This window comes from Aquarana catesbeiana, linkage group LG04 (genome assembly GCF_042186555.1).
Source record: "Aquarana catesbeiana isolate 2022-GZ linkage group LG04, ASM4218655v1, whole genome shotgun sequence".
Lineage (NCBI taxonomy): Eukaryota > Metazoa > Chordata > Amphibia > Anura > Ranidae > Aquarana > Aquarana catesbeiana.
In genome coordinates, this window is record NC_133327.1 from 392,151,366 (window position 1) to 392,176,934 (window position 25,569).

Genomic DNA, 25,569 nt, shown 5'->3' on the forward strand with positions numbered 1-25,569 from the left:
GCTTCTGTAACACTCAGTAAACACAAGTGCTGTTAACCAGTGCCCACCAGTGCCACCTACCAGTGCCCATCGGTACTGCTAACCAGTGCCACCTACCAGTGCCACTCATCAGTGCCTCATCGTCAGTGCCACCTATCAGTGCTGCCTATGAGTGCCACATATCAGCGCCACCTACCAGTGTGACTTTTCAGTGCCCATCAGTGCTACCTATCAGTGCAGCCTCATCAGTGCCTCCTGATCAGTGCTGCCTCACTCAGTGGCCATTAGTGCCACCTATCAGTCCACATCAATGAAGGAGAAAAATTACCTGTTTGCAAAATTTTATAACTATGGAAACTGTTTTTTTTTTTTCAAAATGTTTGCTTTTTTTTATTTGTTAAGGAAAAAATAAAAACCCCAGTGGTGGGGCGTGTCCTGGACATGGAGGAGTGAGGACGTGCTTTGCCTCAGCTCCGCTACACCGCAGCACAATATCAGCTTTACATAGGGGGATACTCACTTTTACAAGATCCCCCCATGTCACAACGATCTCGGCAGAGCTCCCAACCGACCAGGACCGACAGATCGCGGCAGGGACAGCTGGATTTATACTTTTCCGGGACCCGAGGACTAGGCCTGGAAGCCTCCAAGATGGCGCCGACCGGGAAGGCCCAGAAAGCCACAAAATCCACTCAGCCAGCAACGGCCTCAACCCGAACCCTGAAAGGGACAGCCTCAGCTTCAGCAGCATCTCCGGTGCCATCCCCAGGGTCGGTCAGTGATTCAGCCCCCTGTGCCTCCCCTGCCTCTTTAGATGGCCGCTCTGAACAATCTGACTACCTCTGTGAAGAGGATATCAAGCGCCATATTATGTCTTTACCCACTAAGGAGGACCTTGAACGTTTTACAAGCAGGGTAGAGAAAGCTTTTACAGAGGACATTGCTCAACTAAAAGCTGACACCTCCCACCTGGGTAACAGGGTAGAAGCATTAGAAGAGAAGCTAGAGGAGGTTCTCCCCACTATTGCTCTACTGCAATCTAAATGTCAGCAGCAAGACCAGCAGATTGAAACCCTATTATGTCAGCTGGACGATGCAGAAAATCGCAGCAGAAGAGCGAACATTAGGATTCGGGGTCTCCCAGAAGCCACAGCCCCAAGGGATATTATCCCCATGCTGACAGATATATTCAGAGACATATTGGGCCTTCCGGCCACGGCTCCGATAGAAATTGACCGAGCTCACAGGGCACTAAGACCCCCCTCCCAAGAAGTGGACAACCCCAGGGATGTAATCTGCAAACTCCACAAATTCACTTTAAAAGACAGCATCATGCAAAAAATGCGCAACAAACCCTACTATGACTTCGATGGTGCACGTTTATTCTTTTATCAGGACATATCTAGACGCACCCTCATGCAGCGCAGAGCCCTGAAGCCCCTCTTGACGGCGATCCAAGATGCTGGCCTTCCTTACCGCTGGGGGTTCCCGTTTTTTCTGCAGGCGACTAAAGATGGAAGACAAGTCACACTCCGCAACAAAGATGATCTCCCTCAGTTCCTGTCCTCTCTGGGCCTAGACGCAGTGGACTTTCCGGATTGGAGAATTTCATCTGGCGTTCCTGGGATCCAGGTCCCAACACCATGGTCAACTACTACCCGTAGGAACCGTAGAAGGGACAGACAGCTTCAGCATCAAGATACCCTCCATGGCTCCTCAGATACCCGTGACTGAGGGTGTAGTCCCTCCGGACTCTTACAGTGGTCATAGACTTCCCCAGTAGTTAAGAAAAGGCCCCCCCCCTTTTCTCTCCTGTAGAGATTAGGCCCCCCAATATCAGCCTTAACGCTTTTAGCTGACATCCAGTTGGCTGTGATTGCAGATCACTCAAGAGTTATGACTAGTAGTAAATAATAATTTTTCCTTATATATGTATTTTCTGATGTTCTGGTACTGGGTGGGAAACTGTGAACCCCAAAATTTAACGCAGTAGTTTATTCCCACCTCCAACCCCAAACACCTTTTAAGACGCGGTGAGTGGAGATGGGGCTCCGCTCTCCACCCTGTGTTTAGGCACACGTTCCCCCACGTAGGCCACCCTATATTGGGTACAGTCCCTAGTTGGGGCAATAGGTAAGGTCTGAGGCCCCCTTCTTTCCGAGGGGGACCTCCCACCTATAGATGTTCTATTTACAGACTTTGAGAAAGTCTTGTCGTATTGTTTACGTTAATTTAACAGTTTGTTTTCTCTGTTCATTTTTCTATTCACTTTCCTCCCCCCCACCGTTCTGTTCCCCTCTTTCCTTCCTTTCTAGGAGCAACCAAGGACTTCAGATGCTGCGCCGGGCGAGTGAGTCCATCCGACATCCTCCCTACCACTTATTCAGACATGTCTACTATTAAGGTAATATCATACAACATAAAAGGCCTATGCTCCCCGGGGAAAAGAAACAAACTTTGGTGGGAACTTAAGAAATTAAAAGCTCACGTGGTTTTCCTACAGGAAACCCACTTTACTCATCACTCCCTGCCTAGATTACCTACCCATTTATTTAGCCAATGGTTCCATAGCACCTCCCCCACAGCTAAATCTAAAGGCACCACGATTGCTATTCACAGGAATTGCCCCTTCCAGCTCTCGGACAGCAAAATAGACCCACTAGGCCGTTATGTATTTTTGAAAGGAACCATAGCGGGACGAAAATATACTTTCGCCTCGTTATATGCGCCCAATTCTAATCAAATTACTTTCATCGACAGTACTCTAGACCTACTAGCAGACTTTAAAGAAGGCTATGTTATCTTGGGAGGGGACTTCAACGTTAGCACGGACCCCCTGTTAGATACCTCCAGCTCTAGACACTCACACTCTTATGCTTTCCTAAAACACTTCCGAAAGTCATTTCAGTCCAACTTGCTGCTTGATAGCTGGAGGGTCCTCCATCCAAAGGAGAGAGACTTCAGCTATCACTCGACAGTACATGATGTTTACACCCGCATAGACCACGTCTATGTGGACCGCCCAACACTAGAGCTCGTGCAGTCCGCGTTCATTGGGAACATCACTCTATCTGATCATGCACCAGTGGGGGTGATCCTAACACTCCCTACAGGCTCCCGAGGGGCCTGGACGTGGAGGCTGAATGAAAATCTGTTGGACGATACAGTGGCAGTAGCCAAGGTATCTGAGACCATCTCAAATTATTTTAATGAAAATGTGACGGACGATATCAGCATGGGCGTAGTGTGGGAGGGCCACAAGGCAGTGATCAGAGGAGAGATAATATCACAAGGGGCTAGACTTAAAAAGATACTTCAGGCAGACTTTGAAAGAGTGTTGGCTGCCCTACAAGACGCGGAACTCAAACATAAAAGAAATGGAGGCCCTGAGGCATTGCAGAGGCTAACTGAGTTAAGAGATTTGTTTTTGCGCCTGCTTGATCGGCAGACTCGTAGGCAAGTCAGACGTCTATCACACAAATATTACGAACACGGCAACAAATGTGGTCGTATGCTTGCTAGAGCCATTCGTAAGAAGCACGCGCAGACTTACATACAAAAATTATGTTCCCCTTCTGGGGAGGTATCAGCTCGGTCCTCCAAAATTGCCTCAGGGTTTCAAGATTACTACACACACCTATACAATTTACATCCTAACAACTCCCCAGAAACACAGCACTCCAAGTCCACAGCCATACGAGACTACTTGGCTGCTGCTGGCGCTCCAACTTTGAGTGCAGACCAGTGTGCTGACCTTGAACTTCCGATCTCCCCTGGGGAGATTGAACTGATAGTGAAGTCCCTCCCCACAGGAAAGAGCCCGGGACCGGATGGATACTCGGGTTTGTACTACAAAACCTTCCTACCCCTCCTTAAACCCCACATGTGCGCCTACTTTAATTCCATAGCGGAAGGGGCCCCCATGCCCTCTGAGGCACTCCTGGCTCACATCACAGTGTTGCCAAAAGACGGTAAAGACCCGACGCTCCCCCAGAGCTACCGCCCGATCTCCCTCCTTAACGTGGACGTTAAGATACTAACCAAGATTTTAGCGAATAGGATCGGGAATCTCCTGCCCAATATCATCCACCCCGACCAAACTGGGTTTATTAAGGGGCGGGAGGCGAGGGACAACTCCATTAGGGCCATACAACTCATCCACTGGGCCCGATCAAACCCTGACTCCAAACCTTACATCATTCTCTCCACGGACGCTGAAAAGGCCTTCGACCGGGTCAACTGGTCGTACCTCAAGGCGGTGTTGGAGACACTAGGGGTTAAAACACGCATGTTGACCTCCATCCTGGCGCTTTACTCTACGCCCTGTGCACAGGTCAAGGTGAATGGAGTGCTTTCCTCTAAATTCCCGATTAGGAATGGCACGAGACAAGGGTGCCCCCTGTCCCCCCTTCTCTTCGCTCTAGTCCTTGAACCATTACTATGCACGGTTAGGGCGAATGCAGACATAAGGGGTCTACGGGTAGGAAACACTGAACACAAGCTATCCGCCTACGCTGATGATGTGTTATTCCACCTCTCAGAACCCTTGTTATCATTGCCAGTCCTGATGAAGGAACTGAAATTATTCGGATCACTCTCAAATTTCAAAATTAATTACTCCAAATCTGAAATTTTACCTATTCTCTTAACCCCTGCAATGATGAGTAACCTACAAGCCTCCTTTCCCTTCACCTGGGCTAAATCCTCCATCCGATACCTAGGGATTCAATTGACAGACAGCTTTAATTCCTTATATGATGCAAATTTCCCCCCACTACTCCATTCAGTTAAAAAAGATCTCTCCCTCTGGACCAAGACTGCGTTCACTTGGATAGGCCGTATTAACATCATAAAAATGAATGTTCTACCCCGTATACTCTTCTTTCTTCAAATGATACCAATCCCACTGCCTACCAAATTCTTTTCCCAGATTAATAGCATCATAACGGGATTTGTGTGGAATGCACGTAGCCCTAGAATAGCCATGAGGACATTAAAACGCCCAAAACTAGCAGGTGGCCTTGGGATCCCAGACATATTGAAATATCACAAAGCAATTGCTCTTCAGAGGATCCTCAACTGGCGCTTCCACACCCAATCCAAAATTTGGGTCTCTCTTGAGAAATGGCTAGCTGGCAGGAATCTGGCCTTCGCTCCCTGGCTACCAAATGAATACCGAGGGCTCTCAGACTCAACTTCCCCACTGACGAGACACACTCTCTCCACTTGGGACAAACTAAACTCGATCTTAAACCTATCACCGCCCATGTCCCCACTAGCCCCGTTAGGGGGATTTCTTTGGTTCTTGCCAGGAGAGCAAATGGCCTTTTTCGCCCCTTGGGTGGATTATGGTAATGCCAGCTGTGGGAAACTGATGAGCAACGGTAAGCTGATGAGTTTCGAATCCCTACAAAGTAGACACAGGGAATCCAAAATAAACTTTTGGCGCTACAGACAGCTCCATCACTTTTTCGAAACTCACAGACAATCCATAAGAGATATTTCCACTCTTACTCCTTTCGAGCAACTTTTTGTAGAGGAAGATCCGACCCCACATTTAATATCTGAAATGTATCGCTTATTAAACAGTGCTAATGACAATCTCAGACCGACCTATATACGGACATGGGAGAGAGACTTACAACTAGACTTCTCCACATCCCAACTAACACACCTATATCAGCTCACCCACTCAAGCTCTATTGAATCCAGAACCCAAGAAACAAATTACAAGCTTCTGTCGCGCTGGTACAGAGTACCAACTGATTTAGCTCGTATCTACCCCTCGGTATCAGACCAGTGCTGGAGGGGATGTGGACAGAGAGGCACGCTCCTCCACATTTGGTGGGAATGTCCTCTGATACAGCCATACTGGGCAGATGTCAAATCCCTAATAAAAGAAATTCTAGACTTGGATCTTCCTTTGAACCCAGTCTACTTTCTCCTGCATGTCCCTCAGATGCCGATTAGTAGATACAGAAAATGCATACTACCACATCTCTTAAACGCAGCTCGACGCCTCCTTCCAATTTATTGGAAACAATCCAGGGTACCTTCTAGAGATGACTGGATTAAAAAAGTCAATGATATTAGAGAAGCTGAACACTGGATAGCATCCTGTAAAGGTAAATTGGAACGCTTTGAGGCCATATGGGGACCTTGGAGAGACTTTATGTTCGACCCGAATCTCATACCCTCAAGCCTAGATCTGGCCCTGCTGGAATTAGCAGAACCAACCCTGAGATCCCGCCTGGGCAACAGTAACAGGGCCCACTGATAGACATTTTTCATAGACTCCCTCCAGGATGATAACCAACCGACGGCAGAACTCGCTCGGCGCAGATCTACAGGACCTTCTCAGACTCTGAGGTATGCTCCACACCACTTCCCCCTCCCCTTCTTACCCTTTTCCCACCTCCCCATCCTTTCATACTTGTTCCCCCCCTGACTCTAACTATTTCTTATTCTTCTCTACCTTCTAATTTTACTTCTTAGACTGCAGACCAGTTGCCAATTATCAGGCTGCGGTCATAAGATACAGAAGTTGCACTACCTGGACGTGGGCGGCGGCTGACAACAAAGGGGAGCACAGGCCCCCCACTAGGAGGTGGACCTTTTTTCGTTGCCCGCCTCTGGTGGGTGGGGGGACGGGAAGGGTGTGCCCTTCCTGGACACGGCGAGACGGATGAGGTTGTTGGAGGTATTTACCCCCCTCGGTTCGAGCCGTTGACAGGGAGGGCGCGTCCACTGGCTCTCCTGATCATTGAGCACTTTGAATGCGGCCAAGGTTGGTTCAACCAACACGACGCCGCATGTTCATCCTGATTCAGGATGTATACTGTAGATTACAGATAGGGCCGCCGCCGTAGGTCCGAAATCCTTATTTGCACTAGCAGATGTATGGAAGAATTATATGTGTGTTCTATCCTGCATTTCTAAAATGTATGTATTTTTCTACTAAAATGTTGATAAATAAAGATTATATAAAAAAAAAAAAAAAAACCCCAGTGGTGATTAACCACTTCAATACAGGGCACTATCGCACCTTCCTGCCCAGGCAAATTTTCAGCTTTCAGCGATGTCACTTTTTAAATGACAATTGCGCAATCATGTTACACTGTAACCAAACTAAATTTTTATCATTTTGTTCCCACAAATAGAGCTTTTGGTGGTATTTGATCACCTCTGCGGTTTTTATTTTTTGTTAAACGAAAAAAAAGGCCGAAAATGTTTAAAAAAAAAAGTTTTTCTTTGTTTTTGTTATAAAATTTTGTAAATAACTAAGTTTTCTCCTTCACTGATGGGCACTGATAAGCTGCCCTGATGGGCACTGATAAGGCGGCACCAATGAGGTGGCACTGACGGGGAGCACTGATAGGTGGCACTGATAGGCACTCATAGGTGGCACTGGTGGGCAATGATAGGCGACACTGATGGGCACTGAAAGACGGCACTGATGGGCATTGATGGGCACTAATGGCTGGCAATGATAGATTTAACTGATAGGCATCACTGGTGGCACTGGCAGGCATTTTTCTTTGGCACTGATTGACAGCTCCCTGGGCACTGATTTGCAGCTGCCTGGGCACTGATTTGCAGCTGCCTGGGCACTGATTGGCATTTCCCTGATGGTCTAGGGTGGCATACCTGGTGGTCCAGTGTGGTGGCCATCCCTGGTGGTCCTGGGTGGGCATCCGAGGGGGGCTGCGCTGATAAACAATCAACACAGACCCCCCCCCCATCAGGAGAGAAGCAAGCCGATCAATGGCTCTTCCTGTGATTGGACACGGCTGATCACGTGGTAAAGAGTTTTTGTCGGAGACTCTTTACCTAGAATGGAGTTGCGGTGTGTCGGACTGATACACCGCAATAACGACCACCGCGATGCGTGCCCCAGGGGGCACGCAGCGGCTTGATATCCTGAAAGATGTCATATGACGCTCGGACAGAATATCGCAACCACTTTGCCGACGTCATTTTGTTATCTGGCGGGCGGCAAGTGGTTAAATACTGCCAAAAGAAAGCTCTATTTGTGTGAAAAAAATGATAAAACATTTCATATAGGTACAGTGTAGCATGACCGCGCAATTCTCATTCAAAGACTGACATCGCTGAAAGCTGAAAATTGCCCTGGGCAAGAAGGGGGTATATGTGCCCAGTAAGCAAGTGGTTAAAATACTACATAGAATAACACCTATTCAAAAAATAACAGAAAATCAAACTACCAACATGCAGATTACGTCACTTTCTCTAACATCACTCAAAAATCATTACACATAGTTAACCTAATGCCAACATAATATAAAAACTACATAAAAATCTGGATCATAAACCAGATTAAATCCTCACATTCAGCTCTCACAGAGAAGAGTTATACAATTTGATAGTCACAGGCATAAATGATTTCCTGTGTGACTCTGTGGTGAATCGTTGTTGTAACAATCCATCTCTGAAGGTATTCCTCAGACTGACCAGCGTATTGTGGAGTGGGTGGGAGGAGTTGTCCAACATTGAACGTACCTTGGACAACATTCTCCTCTCTGACACTGTTGTTAAAGACTCCAGCTCCAATCCAACAACATCACTGGCCTTGCAAATCAGTTTATTGAGTCTGCTGGTGTCCGCTACACTAAGTCTGCTTAACCAGCATGCAACCACATACAGGAGAGGACTGGCCACCACAGACTCTTACAACATTTTCAGCACCATCCGGAAGATGTCCAAAGACCTCAGCCTCCTCAAAAAAATAGAGGCAGCTCTGGCCCTTCCTTACGTATAGAGCACTTCAGTGTTATTGCTCCAGTCGAGCATATTCTCCTGGGACTTGATAAATGACCATTTTTAGAAAAATACAATGCAAACAAACAAACGAGACTGATGTTTAGAGGTAAAAACTGTAAGCCAGGGGTGTCCAAACTTTTTTCAAAGAGGGCCAGATTTCATGAAGTGAACATGTGTGAGGGCCGACCATTTTGCCTGACTTCTTTCGAACCATTAAAATTAAATGCAAATGAAATATTTTATGCAAAGATTATTGCAAATGGAATACTATTCATGTCATAACATTGATGTCAATATATGATGATATATAATATATATATATATCTTCTCTTCTCAGGGGAATAATGAGCTCAGGCGTGTCATGTTTAAAAAAAAAATTTATACATATCTCTTCTTTAGCCTCTGACCAATCCCCAAGCACTTTTCGGGGTAAGGATGAATTGAGCGTTTATTATTTTTTTAAATAATAATCTTTTCTTTAGCCAGCCTAATCCACCAGTGCCTCGCACTGACTGAAAGGAACCGCGTTCCAGTTTGATGTGGCCCCCACTTGGAATTTACATATATATCCATCTGTGCCCCCCCCAAGTATATCCATCTGTGGCCCCCAAGCTCGAGCATGTTATGGTTTTTTTTGCTGTGAATATACCTATCTTCTTGAGCTGAACAAATCCCTGAGCGCCGCGCTCATTGTTAAAAGTCGATGTGCCCGAGCCTGCAAGGAAGAAAGCTGACAGCGCGCAGCGCCACCGCCAATCACAGGCACTGTGACATTTCCCCGATCTGCGGACTGCAGATGCAGAGATTGGGAATAGTCACAGTGCTTGTGACTGGCTCTTTGCGCTGTCAGCTTCATAGCGGCTCGGGCACATTGACTTCTGAACACGCCGAGCCACAACCCCCCCCCCCCCGGCTCATTAACAATGAGCGCGGCGCTCAGGGATTTGTTCAGCTAAATAAGATATATTTACAGCAAAAAAAACATAACAGATGGATGTATATGTAAATTCCAAGTGGGGCCCATATCAAACCGGAACGCGGGCCGCAAAGGGCCCGCAGGCAGGACTTTGGACATGCCTGCTGTAAGCACCTAGCTGTAGCTTCAAACATCTGCAGCAGCCCTGCCCTGCCTAATTGCCAGACTGCTGTGGCCAGGCAAAGCTTTGGTACTTTCTTCTCAAATCTCAAAACTTACTTTCCACTTCCATCTCCTACACATTCCTATTGGCCATCACAGTGACGGGCCAACAGGAACACATTAAGGGTTGCAGAGAGCAGGCAAACTTCAAAAGAGCTTTATCAATCAGCATGTTTGGGCAGAGGCATAGTTGCCAACAGTCCCGATTTTCCCGGGACAATCCCGATTTTGGGACCCTCGGCTGTGCTGAATCGGGATTTTCCCAGGGAAATCGGGAATGTTTGCATTTTACCTTTTTTTGCAGCTGGCTTCAGCAAAATGGGCGCCGGAGCCGCCGCCGCTAGATCGCTCCCCCTTGTGTTCAGTGGAGAGGAAGGGGGCTCGATCCGTGCAGCCAATGAATCAGCTTCTCCTCTCGCACGGATTGGCCCCTCCCTTCTCCACTGAACACACTTCACCAGAGCAGGCTCGGGGCGGGGGCGGGGCAGCTTTATATTTTCTTGCCCCATTCATATAGACTGTGCTATGCGGGAAATGGGCACGCCCCCCTTCAGCAGAGCAGGCTAGGTGTGGGGCAGCTCTATATTTTATCTCAACCTTGTCCCATGCCCGCCCTCCTTCTCCAGAGCAGGCTAGGGGCGTATTAGGGGCGGGGGCAGGGCTGACGATAATGTAATGTGATGATAATGTACTCGCACCGCCTCCGCCCGCCCGCTCAAATCTAAAATTTTCTTGAACTGAAAGGAAAGGCTGCGCACGCGCGGTAAAGCCACAGTGCAGTCGCACATGCGCAGTAAAGCCCCGCCGTCAGCTGTGTTATGACGTAGCCGCACAGGAAGTGGCGTGGGTCGAGAGACTGCATAGGTCGCAGGAATTTTTACAACAGGTGTCGCTCATGCTGTAATGGATATGTGCTGCCGGGGCCTTGGGGGCGTTATGGGAGGGGAGGGTCTTCACTGAGGGGGGTCTGCACTGAGGGTGGTCTGCTGAGGGCGTCTGCACTGAGGGGTCTGCATTGATTGAGGGGGTCTGCACTGATGGAGGGGGGTCTGCACTGATGAAGGGGGGTCTGCACTGATGGAGGGGGGTCTGCACTGAGGGGATCTATACTAACTCTGCTGGGGGGCACCTGATGTAAGGACGGACTCTGCTGGGGGCACCTGATGCGAGGATGGACTCTACTGGGGACACCTGATGCAAGGACGGCCTCTGCTGGGGGCACCTGATGCAAGGACAGACTCTGCTGGGGACCCCTGATGCAAGGGTGGACTCTGCTGGTGGAAGGCGACGTGGCAGGTGACACGCTCAGGGATCCCACTGATTCGGCATTATGGTGAGTTGAATGATTTAATTTTATATTACAATGTAATAATAGAAATAATGCGCTTCAATCATCCTGACACCATAACAATCATGGTGCCGGGATGATTGAAGTGCTAACACCAGGTGTTTGCAGAATCTTTATCTGCTGATTGTTAAACTTTCTAGAATACACATATTTCCATTGTTGTGTAGGATCTGGGACCGCTGTCCCTTCATTCCTCTCTCCCCCTTTCCCTCTCCATCCCTCATTCATCTCCGACTCTAACCACACCCCCTTCGAGCCATGCCCATTTAAGCCATGCCCACTATTTCACGTAAACCACGCCCATTTTTTGCCGTGGCAGTTTTATTTTTTATTGCTATGTCACGCCTACAAATGCATGCCCCGCCCCCTAATTATAAGGCTCTGCCTACAGCCAAAAAAGTGTCCCACATATTTTTTTTGCAATGTTGGCAACTATGGCAGAGGGGAAAGATTGAAAGTTGCTGCAACTATACACATGCATTTCTATGTATACTTTATACCTGTCAGAAGCTTATTATTATTTTTGTTAAAGTGACAATTTAAGTATGTAAGTAAGTATGGAAGGGTGATATGTGTCATGCGATTAACATAAATCCACCTCTACATACATCTCAACTTACAAATGTATCTGTGCAATGTAGACTGCACGTGATATCGTTTGACAAATGACGCTAGAAGTAAATCTCAAGGTTAGCATATATAATACTAAAGGTCAAGAGAAGCTTGTAATGTTCTGATAAACAACTAGAAAAAAAATGAAGGTATAAAAGAATGCACGACTATTGAAATACAGTTTTCTATGCTCGTTGTAATGAAAAGATTCCTCTCTTTTTCATGCAGCACGTGTTACAATGTGGTTGGAACAGAAATAGAATTGCTATCAAGTGAATGCTGCTCACCTCTTCCTTTCTATTATACTTCAGCAAGCAGTAAACAAATAAGCAACTTTAACCATTTATAAGAATTAGTTCTAAAAAGGGAAATGTACACTACTTTCACGTGCAGACACTGGAAAGCTGTTTCAGCATAACTTTGGATTTTTTTATCATTTTTTGTTCAGAACTTACCTTTTTCCAAGCCGCAGCAATGCATTCATGCAACTGATAAGGTGCCAGCACTTGAAGTCCTTCACATGTATGGTACATTTGGCGACACACGAATATGAAGGACCCTTTCACTACAGGCAGCATGTCTGACTCAGATAAGGCAGTAATTTCTTCACTGAGAAGTTTCATGGAAAACTGGGTGATCACATGGGCACCCATGGTACTAAAAAGAGATAAAGAGAATTAAACGGTCTATGGGCAAATATTTCTACCAACAAAAACAGTATTGAAAGGTAAAAGTAATTAATCTTTTTAAAACCTTACTATTACTATATTATATTGGCTTTAGATTCCCCCAATGCATTATAATGTGATTATAGCCAGGAGCTGTGTGTAAGGGACTTTCAATAAAAATGAGCATAAAGAGTATACAGATCATTTAAAATGTTGCAACTAAAATGTAAATAATCAAATGTATAGCTGTAAATTACCACTTTGATTTTCCCATGTGTCTTTATGTATTTTGACTGAAATGAGAGAGCTAGGAAAATAATAATATTAAAAATATTTTTATATGTGATTTTATATTTCTACCTGGTTAACTGTATATGGTATGGAAAGGCAGGCAGCAGCATATTTGATAGAGCACCTTAGGGTTTTAGGCTGTTTCTCTTTGTTGTTTGTTTTTGTTTTTGAAACTTCCTATTTAACAATCAAAATGAAAGTTTCCCCAATCTGAATGTATCAGGTTTGGGCTCCTATTTACTAGCAGCTCTTTTTTTGATTGCCCAGAGCCTGCTCAGCCGTCGGTTAATTACCAGCCATTCATTGTTTCCACAGTGACTCACCTGGTTACCTGACACTGGCTCCTGACACTGCTGACTTCTGGTTCCCTGATCCTGGCTCATCTGATTACCCACTCTGGCTTCCAAACCCTGGCTTATGTTTTTGACTACATTCCTGTTATCCTGTTATTTTTGCTGTTAAATTAAAGGTGTGATTTTAAGTGCATTTTCTGTCTCTGCCTGGTTTATGGTTCCTGACAGAATGATACTAATCTGCCACACCAGAGATAGAAATTGATACAGCAATACCTGCAGGCACACACATGCAGGCAACCCAATTTGCTGGCACAAATTCAAATGCATTTCAGCACTAGAGATGCTACAAGGAGGCCCATTAAAAAAAAAAAGTCAGCCCTGTGAAGGTAGTCAGTAGGTTCATTGACACCTTCATAACCTTAGAAGGAAGTTCTGGCTTCAGGGAAAGGGTTTTGTGGAAATACCTATTTTTTGTGGGTGCAGGTAAGTTGCTACCCCTGCTCTAGGAAGCTGTTTTAATGTGTTCTTTGTAAGAGTAATAGCAGTGTAGGTTCTGGATCCCATGAATTTCTCTGAATTCCAAGGAGCATCAGGACAATGAGGAACAGGGCCAGATGTCAGGGGGTACTGGGGAGGGTTGAACCCACTCCCCCTAATTCAGTCATCACCCCCATGACTCGGCATGGCATCACAGTGCCCTGCCCGTATCTGCTGCTCAGCATCATTAGTTTACATGGTTCAAGGGCGTGGACTAGGGCACATGGGGGTTGATTTACTAAAACTGCAGAGTGCAAAATGTGGTGCAGCTGTGCATGGTTGTCAATCAGCTTCTAACTTCAGCTTGTTCAAATAAAAAAACAACTTGGAAGCTGACTGGTTTCTATGCAGAGCTGCACCAGATTTTGCACTCTCCAGTTTTAGTATATCAACCCCATGGTGTCATTTGTTGCTTTGGTGCTGGCAGCTAGCCTGGACATGAATGACAATGATCCTGGGTGGGAAAAAGCTTTTACACACCCAACACTAAAACTGATACCCTCTTCAATCAATTTTCTAGCTTTGAATCCACATGTAAATGTGACTTGCATGCTAGGGGGTCAATTTCATCTCTCTACTCCCACCTCCTAGCTAAGCCAGACTCTGGAAGGCCACAGTACACACTGAAATGGGCGGAGGATCTTGGGCGCTCTCTAGACATTGCAAACTGGTCCCAGATCTGGTCAACAACCAAATCTTCCTCACCCAATGTATTAGAGGTGGAAGCTAATTATAAAGTACTAACCCGCTGGTACATAGTACCCACCAGAATAGCTAAATTTGTCCCTTCCTATTCAGCTCTCTGTTTTCGTGGCTTTACGGAACAAGGCACGCATATGCATATATGGTGGACTTGTCCAATAGCCCAAACATTCTGGAATGATATCTTTGCCCTCACCTCCAAAATGTTCGACACATCAATACAACCAGACCCAGCCACGGCACTTCTGTCTAAAACCAGACTCCCTATCACGCAAACAATTTAAGCTTTTTGTCTCCTCACAGCAGCGAAACAAGCGATAGCTAAAGCTTTGAAATCCCCCTCATTGATGGTAGTTGAGGCTAAACACAGGGTAAATCACGCAATGATACATGCCAAAATGGAAGCCATTGAAAAAGATCAGGTCTCCAAATTTGACTCACTATGGCAACCCTGGGTCACTCATGGCTTACTGCCGACTTTTGATCAAATAGTCCTCTTGCCATGGTAGCGCACTTCACACTGTCCCTACTGAATGTTCCTCTGGCGGGCTTGGGTCACCCTTGTGGATTCCCTCTCCTTTTCCCTCTTTTCTCCTTTCTTTTCATTTCTCTCCCCTAGCAATGAAGCTCTCCCCTTCTTCAGTAACACAGACTCCCTCTCTCCAGATACAGCCCCTTTGATTACTGCTCAATACATGTGTTTTGCCTGTATTTCCACTGTTACCGAGTACAATGACCTAATACACGATTATATGGGGATCTCTTGTTATACATAGTAAGCTCTGGTCATCTAGCTGACGTCGCTGTACTGAGCTTCATTTTCTTAGTTCATGTTTGCATACTTCTCATCTCTGTTATGATTTGTAAACCCAGAAAAAACTTTTAACAAGGACGGTGTCTGTCGAGGTGTCACTGCTGGCTTATAAGAGCCTGATATCTTCAGAGCTTTGTAGAGAAGAAAGGTGGCAGTGCTGGTTGAGTAACATGTGCTGTAGAATCTGAAGCACTAAAAATAACAAGGTTAAGGCAGCATCGCCTTCTTTCTTTTGGTCTCATATTTTATAAGATTGTTTTTGGTCTTTCTCTGCTTAGTTACTTTTTTCTCTCTCTTTATTAGACTCTAGTAACATGCCAGTAGTCTATGACATTTTCTGGTCTGTGACAGTTTCTACAACATGTCGGCAGTTTCTAATAATTGGCACTGATAAAGATCTTTTTATTTAGCAATTTGTTTCTATTTCTAAGAAAATACTGCTGTCTTTAAACAGTATTTCTATAGAACCTGAATATTCTGCAACATCCAGATATACACACACTGTAAAGTATGTTGGAAACATAAACCTCAGTGTCCAACAGAGCAGTCTCGTGAACTGCCTACATACCTGAGTCCTCACTCGATCCAGCGCTGTGCCATCTGTAGTGGCTCTTTCTGCTCTCTCAGGCTTGGCTGAGGCAACAGGAGTCATTGGCTCCCACTGCAGTCAGTCAAATCCTGTTTAACGAGGGAACAGGGCTGGAAGTGGCTCCCTATGGGGGCCCATCGAGAAGAGGAGGAGCCAGGAGCACCAGTTGGGGACCACCAGAAGAAGAGGATCAGGGTAGCTCTGTGAAATTCTATTGCACAGAGCAGGTAGGTATACATCTGTTTGTTATTTTAGAGAAAACAAAAATAAGACTGTACAACCACTTTAACATGATGTTTCCCTCTCTATCTTAAGGCCATATACTGTATATTACAATTTAATTGTGCATTTTCTGTACAATCTCCCTTACATTCACCAGCAACTACAAGGAGTGATACCCTACCTAAACCCATTTAATTTGCATCCAAGAAGGTAGGCTCTAGCACTGCACAGCTGTTGATAAATCTCAATGGGGTCAAACAAATTACATTATAATAATTGGTATAGCCAATATTAGCCTTCTCCGCAATTAAACTCTTACATACGTATTTAAGAATCCCTTTTCATTTTTTAAAATGCAATAAACAGTTTTATTTGGTGAGCAAGACATGACAAAAAAGCAAAGCTGCTATGTAATAGTGTAACAATAGCATGAAAAGAAGAATTGCAAGCTTTTTCTAAACAAACGCCCAAAATGATAGGGAAGACTTACTAGGCCACTAACAGATGTAGAACTGCCCTAACGATGATACAAAGCAGGATTCCCAGTTGTGCATATCTACTTTAATTAGTAAGTCTTGATATGTATTGATAAGAGAAAAAAATAGGATTTTTTAAAACAGCTTACCTGTAAAATCCTTTTCTTTCGAAGGACATCACGGGACACAGAGCCTCAGTAATTACTGATGGGTTATATAGGTATCACTGGTGATTGGACACTGGCACACCCTATCCGGAAGTTCAACCCCCTATATAATCCCTCCCCCTTGCAGGGATACCTCAGTTTTGTAGCCAAGCAATATAGTGTATTAAAAGAGGGGCGGGACCTCTGTGTCCCGTGATGTCCTTCGAAAGAAAAGGATTTTACAGGTAAGCTGTTTTAAAAAATCCTATTTTCTTTCTCGAACATCACGGGACACAGAGCCTCAGTAATTACTGATGGGATGTCCCAGAGCAATGCTACCTGAGGGGGGGGGACCACGACCAAGGGTGCAATCAGACCTGAGGACCCTGTACCGCTGCCTGCAGCACACTACGCCCAAAGGCGATATCCTCATGCCTTCTCACATCCACCTGATAGAATCTGGTGAATGTATGAACTGAAGACCAGGTTGCGGCCTTGCAGATTTGAGCCATAGAGGCCTGGTGATGCACTGCCCAAGAAGCACCAATAGCCCTTGTGGAATGTGCCCTGATCTGAAACGGAGGAATCTTCTGTTTCAAACCGTAAGCTTGAATGATCAACTGTCGAATCCATTTAGAAATGGTAGCTTTTGACGCTGCCTGTCCTCTATTGGGACCCTCTGGCAGCACAAACAAAACATCCGTCCTGCGGATCTGAGCAGTTGCCCCTAGATAGGCCTTAACTGCTCTTACTACATCCAACGAATGTAGAGATCTCTCTTCTGGAGAACAGGGATCTGGAAAAAAGGAAGGTAGAACAATGTCTTGGTTTAAATGAAAATCAGAAACCACCTTCGGTAAAAAACTAGGATGAGGGCGTAGTACCACTCTATCCTTGTGTATAATCAAATAAGGCTCCTTACAGGAAAGAGCTGCTAATTCTGATACTCTTCTAGCAGAAGAGATGGCCACCAGAAAAATTAACTTCCTTGTCAACAAGACCAAAGGAATCTGACTTATTGGTTCAAAAGGCTGTTTCTGTAACACAGCCAGGACCAAGTTCAAGTCCCAGGGGTTTAGGGGCGGTTTACCGGAGGATTAAGACGCATCACCCCCTGCATAAAGTTTCGGACCAAAGAATGCGAAGCAAGTGGCCGCTGAAATAATACTGATAAAGCAGAGACCTGGCCCTTGATGGTACTCAAGGCCAGCTTCATCTCTAATCCTAATTGTAGAAAATCAAGAATTCTACCTATGACATATTTCCTGGGATGCCAACCTCTGGATTCACACCAGGTTATATAAGCTTTCCAAACTCTATGATAAATCATCCTGGAAGCTGGCTTCCTTGCATTAATCAAGGTAGATATGACAGGACCTGAGAGCCCACGACTCTTCAGAACGTGGGTCTCAATAGCCAAACCGTCAAATTTAGCGTTTGTAAGGCAGGATGGAACACTGGACCTTGAGATAACAGGTCTGGGCGTTCCGGTAGTGTCCACGGGGAACCTACTGTCATCCTTACTATTTCTGCATACCAAGTCCTTTTGGGCCAAGCGGGGGCCACCAGAAGTACCGACTTTCTTTCCTGCCTGATCCTGCGAAGGAGTCGTGGTAATAGCAGAATAGGCGGGAATGCGTAAATCAGTGAGAACCGATGCCACGGAATCACCAACGCATCCGTCCCGCATGCAAGAGGATCTTTTGTCCTTGCCACAAATCTGTCTATCTTTTTGTTGAATCGGGATGCAAAGAGATCTACATCTGGAACCCCCCATCTTTGGCATATGGCCCAAAAGACGTCGGGATGCAGAGACCATTCCCCTGGAAGTAACTGCTGGCGACTTAGATAGTCCGCCTGCCAATTCTCTATTCCCGGGATGAAAACTGCCGATATGCATGGCACATGCATCTCTGCCCAGACTAAGATCTGGTTCACCTCTTTTTGAGCAGCTCGGCTCCGGGTGCCTCCCTGATGATTGACATAAGCCACTGCTGTGGCATTGTCGGACTGGATCCTGACCGGACAACCCTGTATCCTGATAGTCCAGGCCTTTAGAGCTAGATGTATCGCCCGGATCTCCAGAATGTTGATGGGTAAGGTCCTCTCTGTCTTGGACCATACCCCTTGGACCGCAGCCTGTTCCAGAACTGCTCCCCAACCTGACAGACTGGCATCTGTTGTTACCACCGTCCAGGTAACCGGTAGAAAGGATTTCCCCTTCTGCAGGTTTTCGGGTATGAGCCACCAATTGAGGCTCTGACGCACCGCATGCGACAGGTGCATCGGAAAGTCTAATGCCTGAACTTTCCTGTTCCAGGTCGACAGAATACTGTGTTGCAGCATTCTTGAGTGAAACTGAGCATAGGGAACTGCTTCGAATGAAGACACCATCTTCCCTAGTAGCCTCATACAAAGGCGGACTGAGGGACCCTTCTTGGTCCTTACTGTCAGAATCAGCTCTCTCAAAGCAGTGATCTTTGCCTGGGGTAGAAATATTTTCTCCTGGCCTGTATCTATAATCAGACCTAAATACTCCAGTCTTCTTACTGGTTTTAGGAAAGACTTTTCTAAGTTGAGGATCCAACCCAGGTGTTCTAGATACCTGACTGTGGTCCTCAAGTTTCCATTCAAAGAGGCTACCGACCGGTCATTCAAGAGCAGGTCGTCTAGGTATGCTATGACAGCTATACCCTGAGCCCTTAATCTGGCCAGAGGAGGAGCCAAGATCTTTGTGAACACTCGAGGTGCAGTGGCTATCCCGAAAGGCAGAGCCACAAACTGGAAATGGCGCCCTCCTACCTCGAAGCGCAGAAACTTCTGATGAGCAGGAAAAATGGGCACATGCAGATATGCATCTCTGATGTCTATTGATGCCAGAAATTCTCCTCCCTGCAGCGTGGGAACTACTGTTCGAATTGATTCCATGCGGAAGGATTGAATCCTTAGGAATCGGTTCAGATCCCTTAAGTCCAGAATGGGCCTGACATCCCCATTTGGCTTTTGGACCGTAAAAAGGTTGGAATAGAAGCCCAATCCCTGGTCCTTTGCGGGAACTATCATAATGACCTCCTGCGACAAAAGTCGCTCTAACGCTAGAAGGAGCGACTGCTTTTTCTCTGGGTCTCTGGGAACACTTGATCTGAGGAACCGAGGAGAGGGGAATTCCTGAAACTCCAGCTTGTACCCTAAGGTTACCGTGGAGATTACCCATCTGTCCTGGAAGTCCTCCTGCCAGAGCTCTGAGAACTGTCGCAGTCTTCCCCCCACTCGAGTGAGCGGGGGCGCCCCCTCATGCAGAGGTCTTAGTGTTTTGCCTAGTAGGCTTCTTTCCCCAGGACTTCTTTTGTCCCTGGGGTTGACTCTTGTCTCTGGACCCCGATGGAGGCGGCCGTTGAGACTGCCTGGAGGCTGAAGCCCCCGGCGCTGGGGAAAAAATCCGTTTGAAAGAGGGACGCTTACTCTTCTTCTTGACAGGTAAGAGAGTGCTTTTCCCACAAGAGATTCTCTTGATATAGTTATTCAAGTCCTCTCCAAACAACCTTGCACCACAAAATGGAAACCCAGCCAGTAGCTTCTTACATGGTGCTTCGGCTGACCAATTTTTCAACCATAGGATTCTACGTATATGCACCAACCCCAGTGAAAGACGGGAGGTTTGCACGATAGAATCTCTAATGGCGTCAACCACAAAGCATAAGGCCGCTGGAAGGTTAGCAAACCCCTGGGCCTGCTGTTCAGGTAATACTTTGATGACCTGCTTAACATGGTCTCTTAAGTATTGACAGACTCCAATCGCTGCTACTGCAGGTTGGGCCACTGATCCTGCTAAGGAGAAAACATCCTTCAATAGGGATTCCATCCTTTTATCTACAGGATCCCTGAGCATCTGAGCATTGTCTACAGGACAAGTCAGGCTATTATTTACGGAGGAAATGGCGGCATCAATAGCCGGTATTCCCCACATTTTAATAAACTTTTCTTCCATCGGATAAAGTGTTGAAAACTTTCTTGGTGGAAAAAAACGTTTGTCTGGGTGATCCCACTCTGAATAAATGAGCTTTTCAAGTAAAGTATGAACAGGAAAAGCATGTGCTGCTTGGAAAGGTTTCAGTGACCCCAAAGCAGAAGAGGATTCTTTAGCAGTTTCAGGTATGGGCCACTTAAATGTGGAGCGGACCAATCCAGTAAGGATCTGCACTAAGACTTTCTCCTCTTGGGAAGTCGCGGAGAGTCCCTCGGTATCCTCTGAAAGGGATTCATCTCCTTTATCCCAGAGCTCCTCTGTCTGAGGGTCTTGGGGAACAGAGGAAAGCCTAGTGCGTTTTCTTCCACTGAGTGAAGACGTAATCACGGCCATTAATCTTTCCTCTAGACCATTAATGGTTGAGGAAAAAACCTCTTGTGTAATATATACAGGGGCTGAAGTGCCAGAAGCAGGTGTAGCCCCTGACCCCGATGTCTCTCCCTGGCCCATCTTTAGGGGGGGAGGATGCTGCCGACAGGGGGCCCTCAGAACCTGAACGAGATCCCCTAGTGTCTCTGGTTCCTGGGGTGCTTGAACCTCTTCTACCCATAGTGCAAAGCAACAAGGTGTGAGGTATACAAATGAACACTGCCCGCTGAGCGATGTAGTCTGGCTAAAAGCCTTGCTACCCAATGCTCAGTCTGGTGTTACTTCAGTAAATGCTGCCTAGGAAAATGCCTGTGTCCCACCTTACATGCGACCGTCAGCTCTGTGTCTCTCAGAAGGCTGTGTGCACCTGTACAGAGTACCTTAATAGCCTGCAGCTGGCCTGAGTGGGAGTCTAAGCACCTGTGCTGACGTCCCGCCCCCTCCTCTACCGCCCCCCCCCTCGAGTTTTGAAAAAAACGAGTGCTTCCCGCGCTGGCCGACTCTCCTGTCATGCTTCTGGAGAAAGGCTGGGGATGGGGGGGGGGGAGGGAGCCTGGTAACAAGATCTGCCTGAACGGCTATCTTCAGAGATGGTGGCCATTAGGCCACAGAGCCCGGGTGGTATAACCACTTTCTAGACCCCTGTGGCCCCTCTCTAGCCTGGGGGGGGGAACATTCAAACATGAGAAATCCCCCCTTCCATCTTACCTTGCAGCCGGCTTGAGACGCTGGGACATAGACAGCGATGAAAAAACACTGAGACAAACAGTCAGCATGTGCAGGTTTGTGCTCTTGGCAGCCCCCGGTGGTCACAAAAGGCATAGCATGCATTTACCTTAAAGGAGAAAAGCCACTAGAACTCAAAAATTCTGTGGAATCTCCTCTTACCTTATCCAGCTGCAGGGTGCTGTTTACACAGACCCAATCTTCACCTCTCACGGTGGGCTCCGTTTGAAAAAAACGTCAGAGACTGGGGCCCCCTACGAATAGGGGGATCCAACAGTTCTGGGACCGTAAAGCACCTCGCCAGAAATTAGGAAGTTTAAAGCCATTTTCTGATCTGCTGGGTCCAGCTCTCTAAAAAGAGAAGCATTACGGGTAAAACCTTGTTTCTTCGGACACGAGGCCCGGGTACCATTCAATTCGGCCATGAAAAGACACTTTGAATGGATCCGGTTCGCCTGGCTTGCCCCAGTATAGGATCTTAGGATATTCCCTTTGGAGCTCAGCACAGGACATCTTTACACGTCCATCACCTAAGACACTAGCGTAAAACCTGAGGTATCCCTGCAAGGGATTATATAGGGGGTTGAACTTCCTGATAGGGTGTGCCAGTGTCCAATCACCAGTGATACCTATATAACCCATCAGTAATTACTGAGGCTCTGTGTCCCGTGATGTTCGAGAAAGAAAATGCAGTGTGCAAGAAATATTAAAGGTGCCAAAAATGAAACAGTGTTAAGCGGGTTGTTAGAGATAACAGGTCAAAGTACATATTAAATTTAATTTAACGAATTATGTGGGGAGCATGCCAACATAAAAGATAAGGAACACAATCAGCATTCCCTGCAATCCACGTGTTTCATGGTAATATATCATTCATCAGGAGCTGGCGAACACCATGTGGCTGCAAATACGTATAGCTTGCCAGGGGCAATAACTGGGTTTTAAAATAAGAAATGACAACAAGCTGTTACTACAACTCTACTGAATTGTCTCTAATAATTATTATACTGTATTTTAACATATGTACTTCAGTCTGCAATGTGTTTGAATAAGCCATCGCTGTAAAGAGTCCCCCCCCCCCCCCCCATTTTCCCGTTATAAAATAAACTCACTTTTTTATCCTTAATACACCTATACCACAATACCTGTTTTTGGTGTACTCCTTTTCACCATAGAGCAGAAGCGAAAGGCCTGCTTCATTCGAAGCAATTCTTGCTAAAACATCAGCAATAAATGTAAGAGTGGTTTCATCACAGTTAACATGAACCTGGAAAACAAAACAGTAAATCTTGTAAGATCTTAATTGAAAGTGTATTAGAAAAAAATTGAAACAGGCACACTGTTTGTAGAGCAGAGCATTCATTAGGAACTGGGCTGACACATAGAAAAAACAGCATATGTGAATACACCTTGCTTAACATGTGCTATTATATGAACGTAAAAAAGACAAAACTGAGTAATTAACAAAGGAGTACAGCTTTTATAAAGAAGTCTGTTAAAAAAACAAATGCAAAGGCTTGATTTGTGCATGCTCATATGCCTTTATAGAAACAGCAATGTACTCAATTAAAATGTAACCTTTTTTTAAATAAAATGAATCAACGTCTAAAACAAACAAACAAACAAAAAACAATTACATGGCTAAAACAATTCTTAAAATAAATCTGTTTATCTATGAAACACATTTTGCTGCTACTGCAGCTGTGCAATGTTCCCAAGCACTGACAACTTCTCACCAATACCGTCTGTTATGAAACCTATGGGTACCGTGTGACACATTTAAACAATTAATAGCCTGGAGCAAAGCATTCACCACGCAGAAAGTCTACTCCAGAGGGAACACAAACCCAGGTCTCATGCCTAGTTTTGTTGAGCTTCAAATATTATTACCGTTATTTGATAAAGAGACACACAGTTACCAGTCAAAAGCTGCAGCAATGGTAGCTGTCCAAGATAGAAAAATGAAAGCTTGTAAAGATACGCAGAATATTTTAAATAAGGGCAGCGCTATTACAAATATCAAAAAGTGCATAAAAATGTATATGTAATGTAAAGTGCAATCCTCTATAGAATTCAATAATCAAAAAAAAATTTTAACAATAAAGTGCAATGTGCGCCATATTCCACTCAGTGTCCTTATAAATTCCAATATATGGTGCAAAAAAACAAACAGTCCTTTTGTTGATTTGTGATATCACTATACATGGAGATATCTTCACATTTATCCACCTCTGTGCATCTACAAATATCCTCGTGTCACCGCCACCGGTCTTATAGGCTTATTAATAGCGCCTTAGATCACAATCACTCCTCTGATTGGCCTCCTTAGATTTTCTTCCTTCATATAGCTCATCCATTTTACTTGTACTTCTTCCTTATTGTTTACCATTGGCCTCCACTCACATCGCCCAGATGTAAAGTACAAAGCTTTACCATTTTAAAAGAATTTATTTATACAAAACATAAAATACGCTCCACTCACATTTTTCAAATAAAAACCAAGCCTTGATATATGTATCCACAAGTGCTGGGACAAGGTATCACTTCACAGCCGGATCTGCAGCCCCGGTTATCAGCGTTCCCCGTCTTTTACACTGGCTCTGTTTTCCTTCTGTCACTTCCTGGTTCCTTCCACGTCAGCTTTCCAAGCCCCTCCTACTAGTTTTGTCACTCTTCGTGACTTCCTCTGGGAGATATGGTTGGCTGACGTGTTACCCATTCTATTTATACAGACGATTGCCACCATTTTGTTGTAGTCTACCTCGTTTTGAGTGGTGGCCATTTTCCCTTAGTCGTGTTATGTGTATTAGTCTGTTTGCAGTTGTTGGTCTCCTGCACTCATTTAAATGACTGGCTTATGAAGTGAATATAGATCTCAAACCTTTTTAATTCACTCCAGCAGCAGTTCCCCTAATAATCTTATATGCCAGGGTATAAATCCTGGTATACATATAAAAACAATTACTGCCATTTTGTTGTAGCCTCCCTGATTTAGAAGAGTGGTCATTTTTCCTTGGTTTATTCAATAGATATACCAGAGTTTTCCAGCTGTGCTCTTTTTAGCCTCAGCTATTACAAGCTGATCATGTAAATACAAATGGGATATAAGAATAATCTAAAACAGAAACAGAAATAGAAAAACACGCCATACTATCCGGCATCATAACCATCCTCCGGATATATGCACTTAGGTGTATTCACACGTGTGTTATTCCCACCATCACACATATGGTGTGAATAAAACCATTATATTAAAAATTGACTTAATCATGACAAAGACACCTACAAAGTACTAAACGGGATCCAACTAAACTATTCAAAAAGGAACTGGAGAAACTTATCAAGGAGGAGAAGACAAAAGAAGTAATAAATGATAAGGAAGAAAAATATTTCATATCAGAAACATTCAGAATAACTGTTAAATATGCCATCCCCAAGATTCACAAAAACAGTACAAACCCCCCCCCCCCGGTCATCCAATCATAAATGGAATAGAATCCCTATCATCCAGGTTGGGACAATATATAGATTGTTATCTACAGCCCTTAGTAAAAAACACAAAAGTGTATCTCAAGGATACAAAATATATATTACAGATCCTTAATAACATCAAAGTCACGGAACATAACATTATGGACACTGCGGATGTGGCATCCCTTAACACTAATATCAGCCACAATGGCGCCATCAATGCAGCAAGGTGGGCCCTGATTAAAAATAGGGATTTAGATAGCATAAAAAAATCATAGTGAACTGCCTTGAATTTTGTTTAGGGCACAACTATTTTTGGTACCAGAACAAATATTATTTACAAATTAAGGGGGTTGCTATGGGGCTAGATTTGCCCC

The 25,569-nt window shown here is 45.3% G+C and overlaps 1 protein-coding gene across 2 annotated transcripts in view; it reads right to left on the minus strand.

The window, feature by feature from the left end:
• Positions 1–25,569, minus strand: part of TBC1D32 (TBC1 domain family member 32) — a 503,914-nt gene that overhangs the window by 339,534 nt on the left and 138,811 nt on the right. For both annotated transcript variants that reach the window (XM_073627171.1, XM_073627170.1), the window contains exons 16-17: positions 22,867–22,988; positions 12,314–12,515 (exon numbers count right to left, since the gene is read on the minus strand). In XM_073627171.1, the coding sequence (XP_073483272.1) occupies positions 12,314–12,515; positions 22,867–22,988 (324 nt within the window). The remainder of the gene's footprint in view (positions 1–12,313; positions 12,516–22,866; positions 22,989–25,569) is intronic.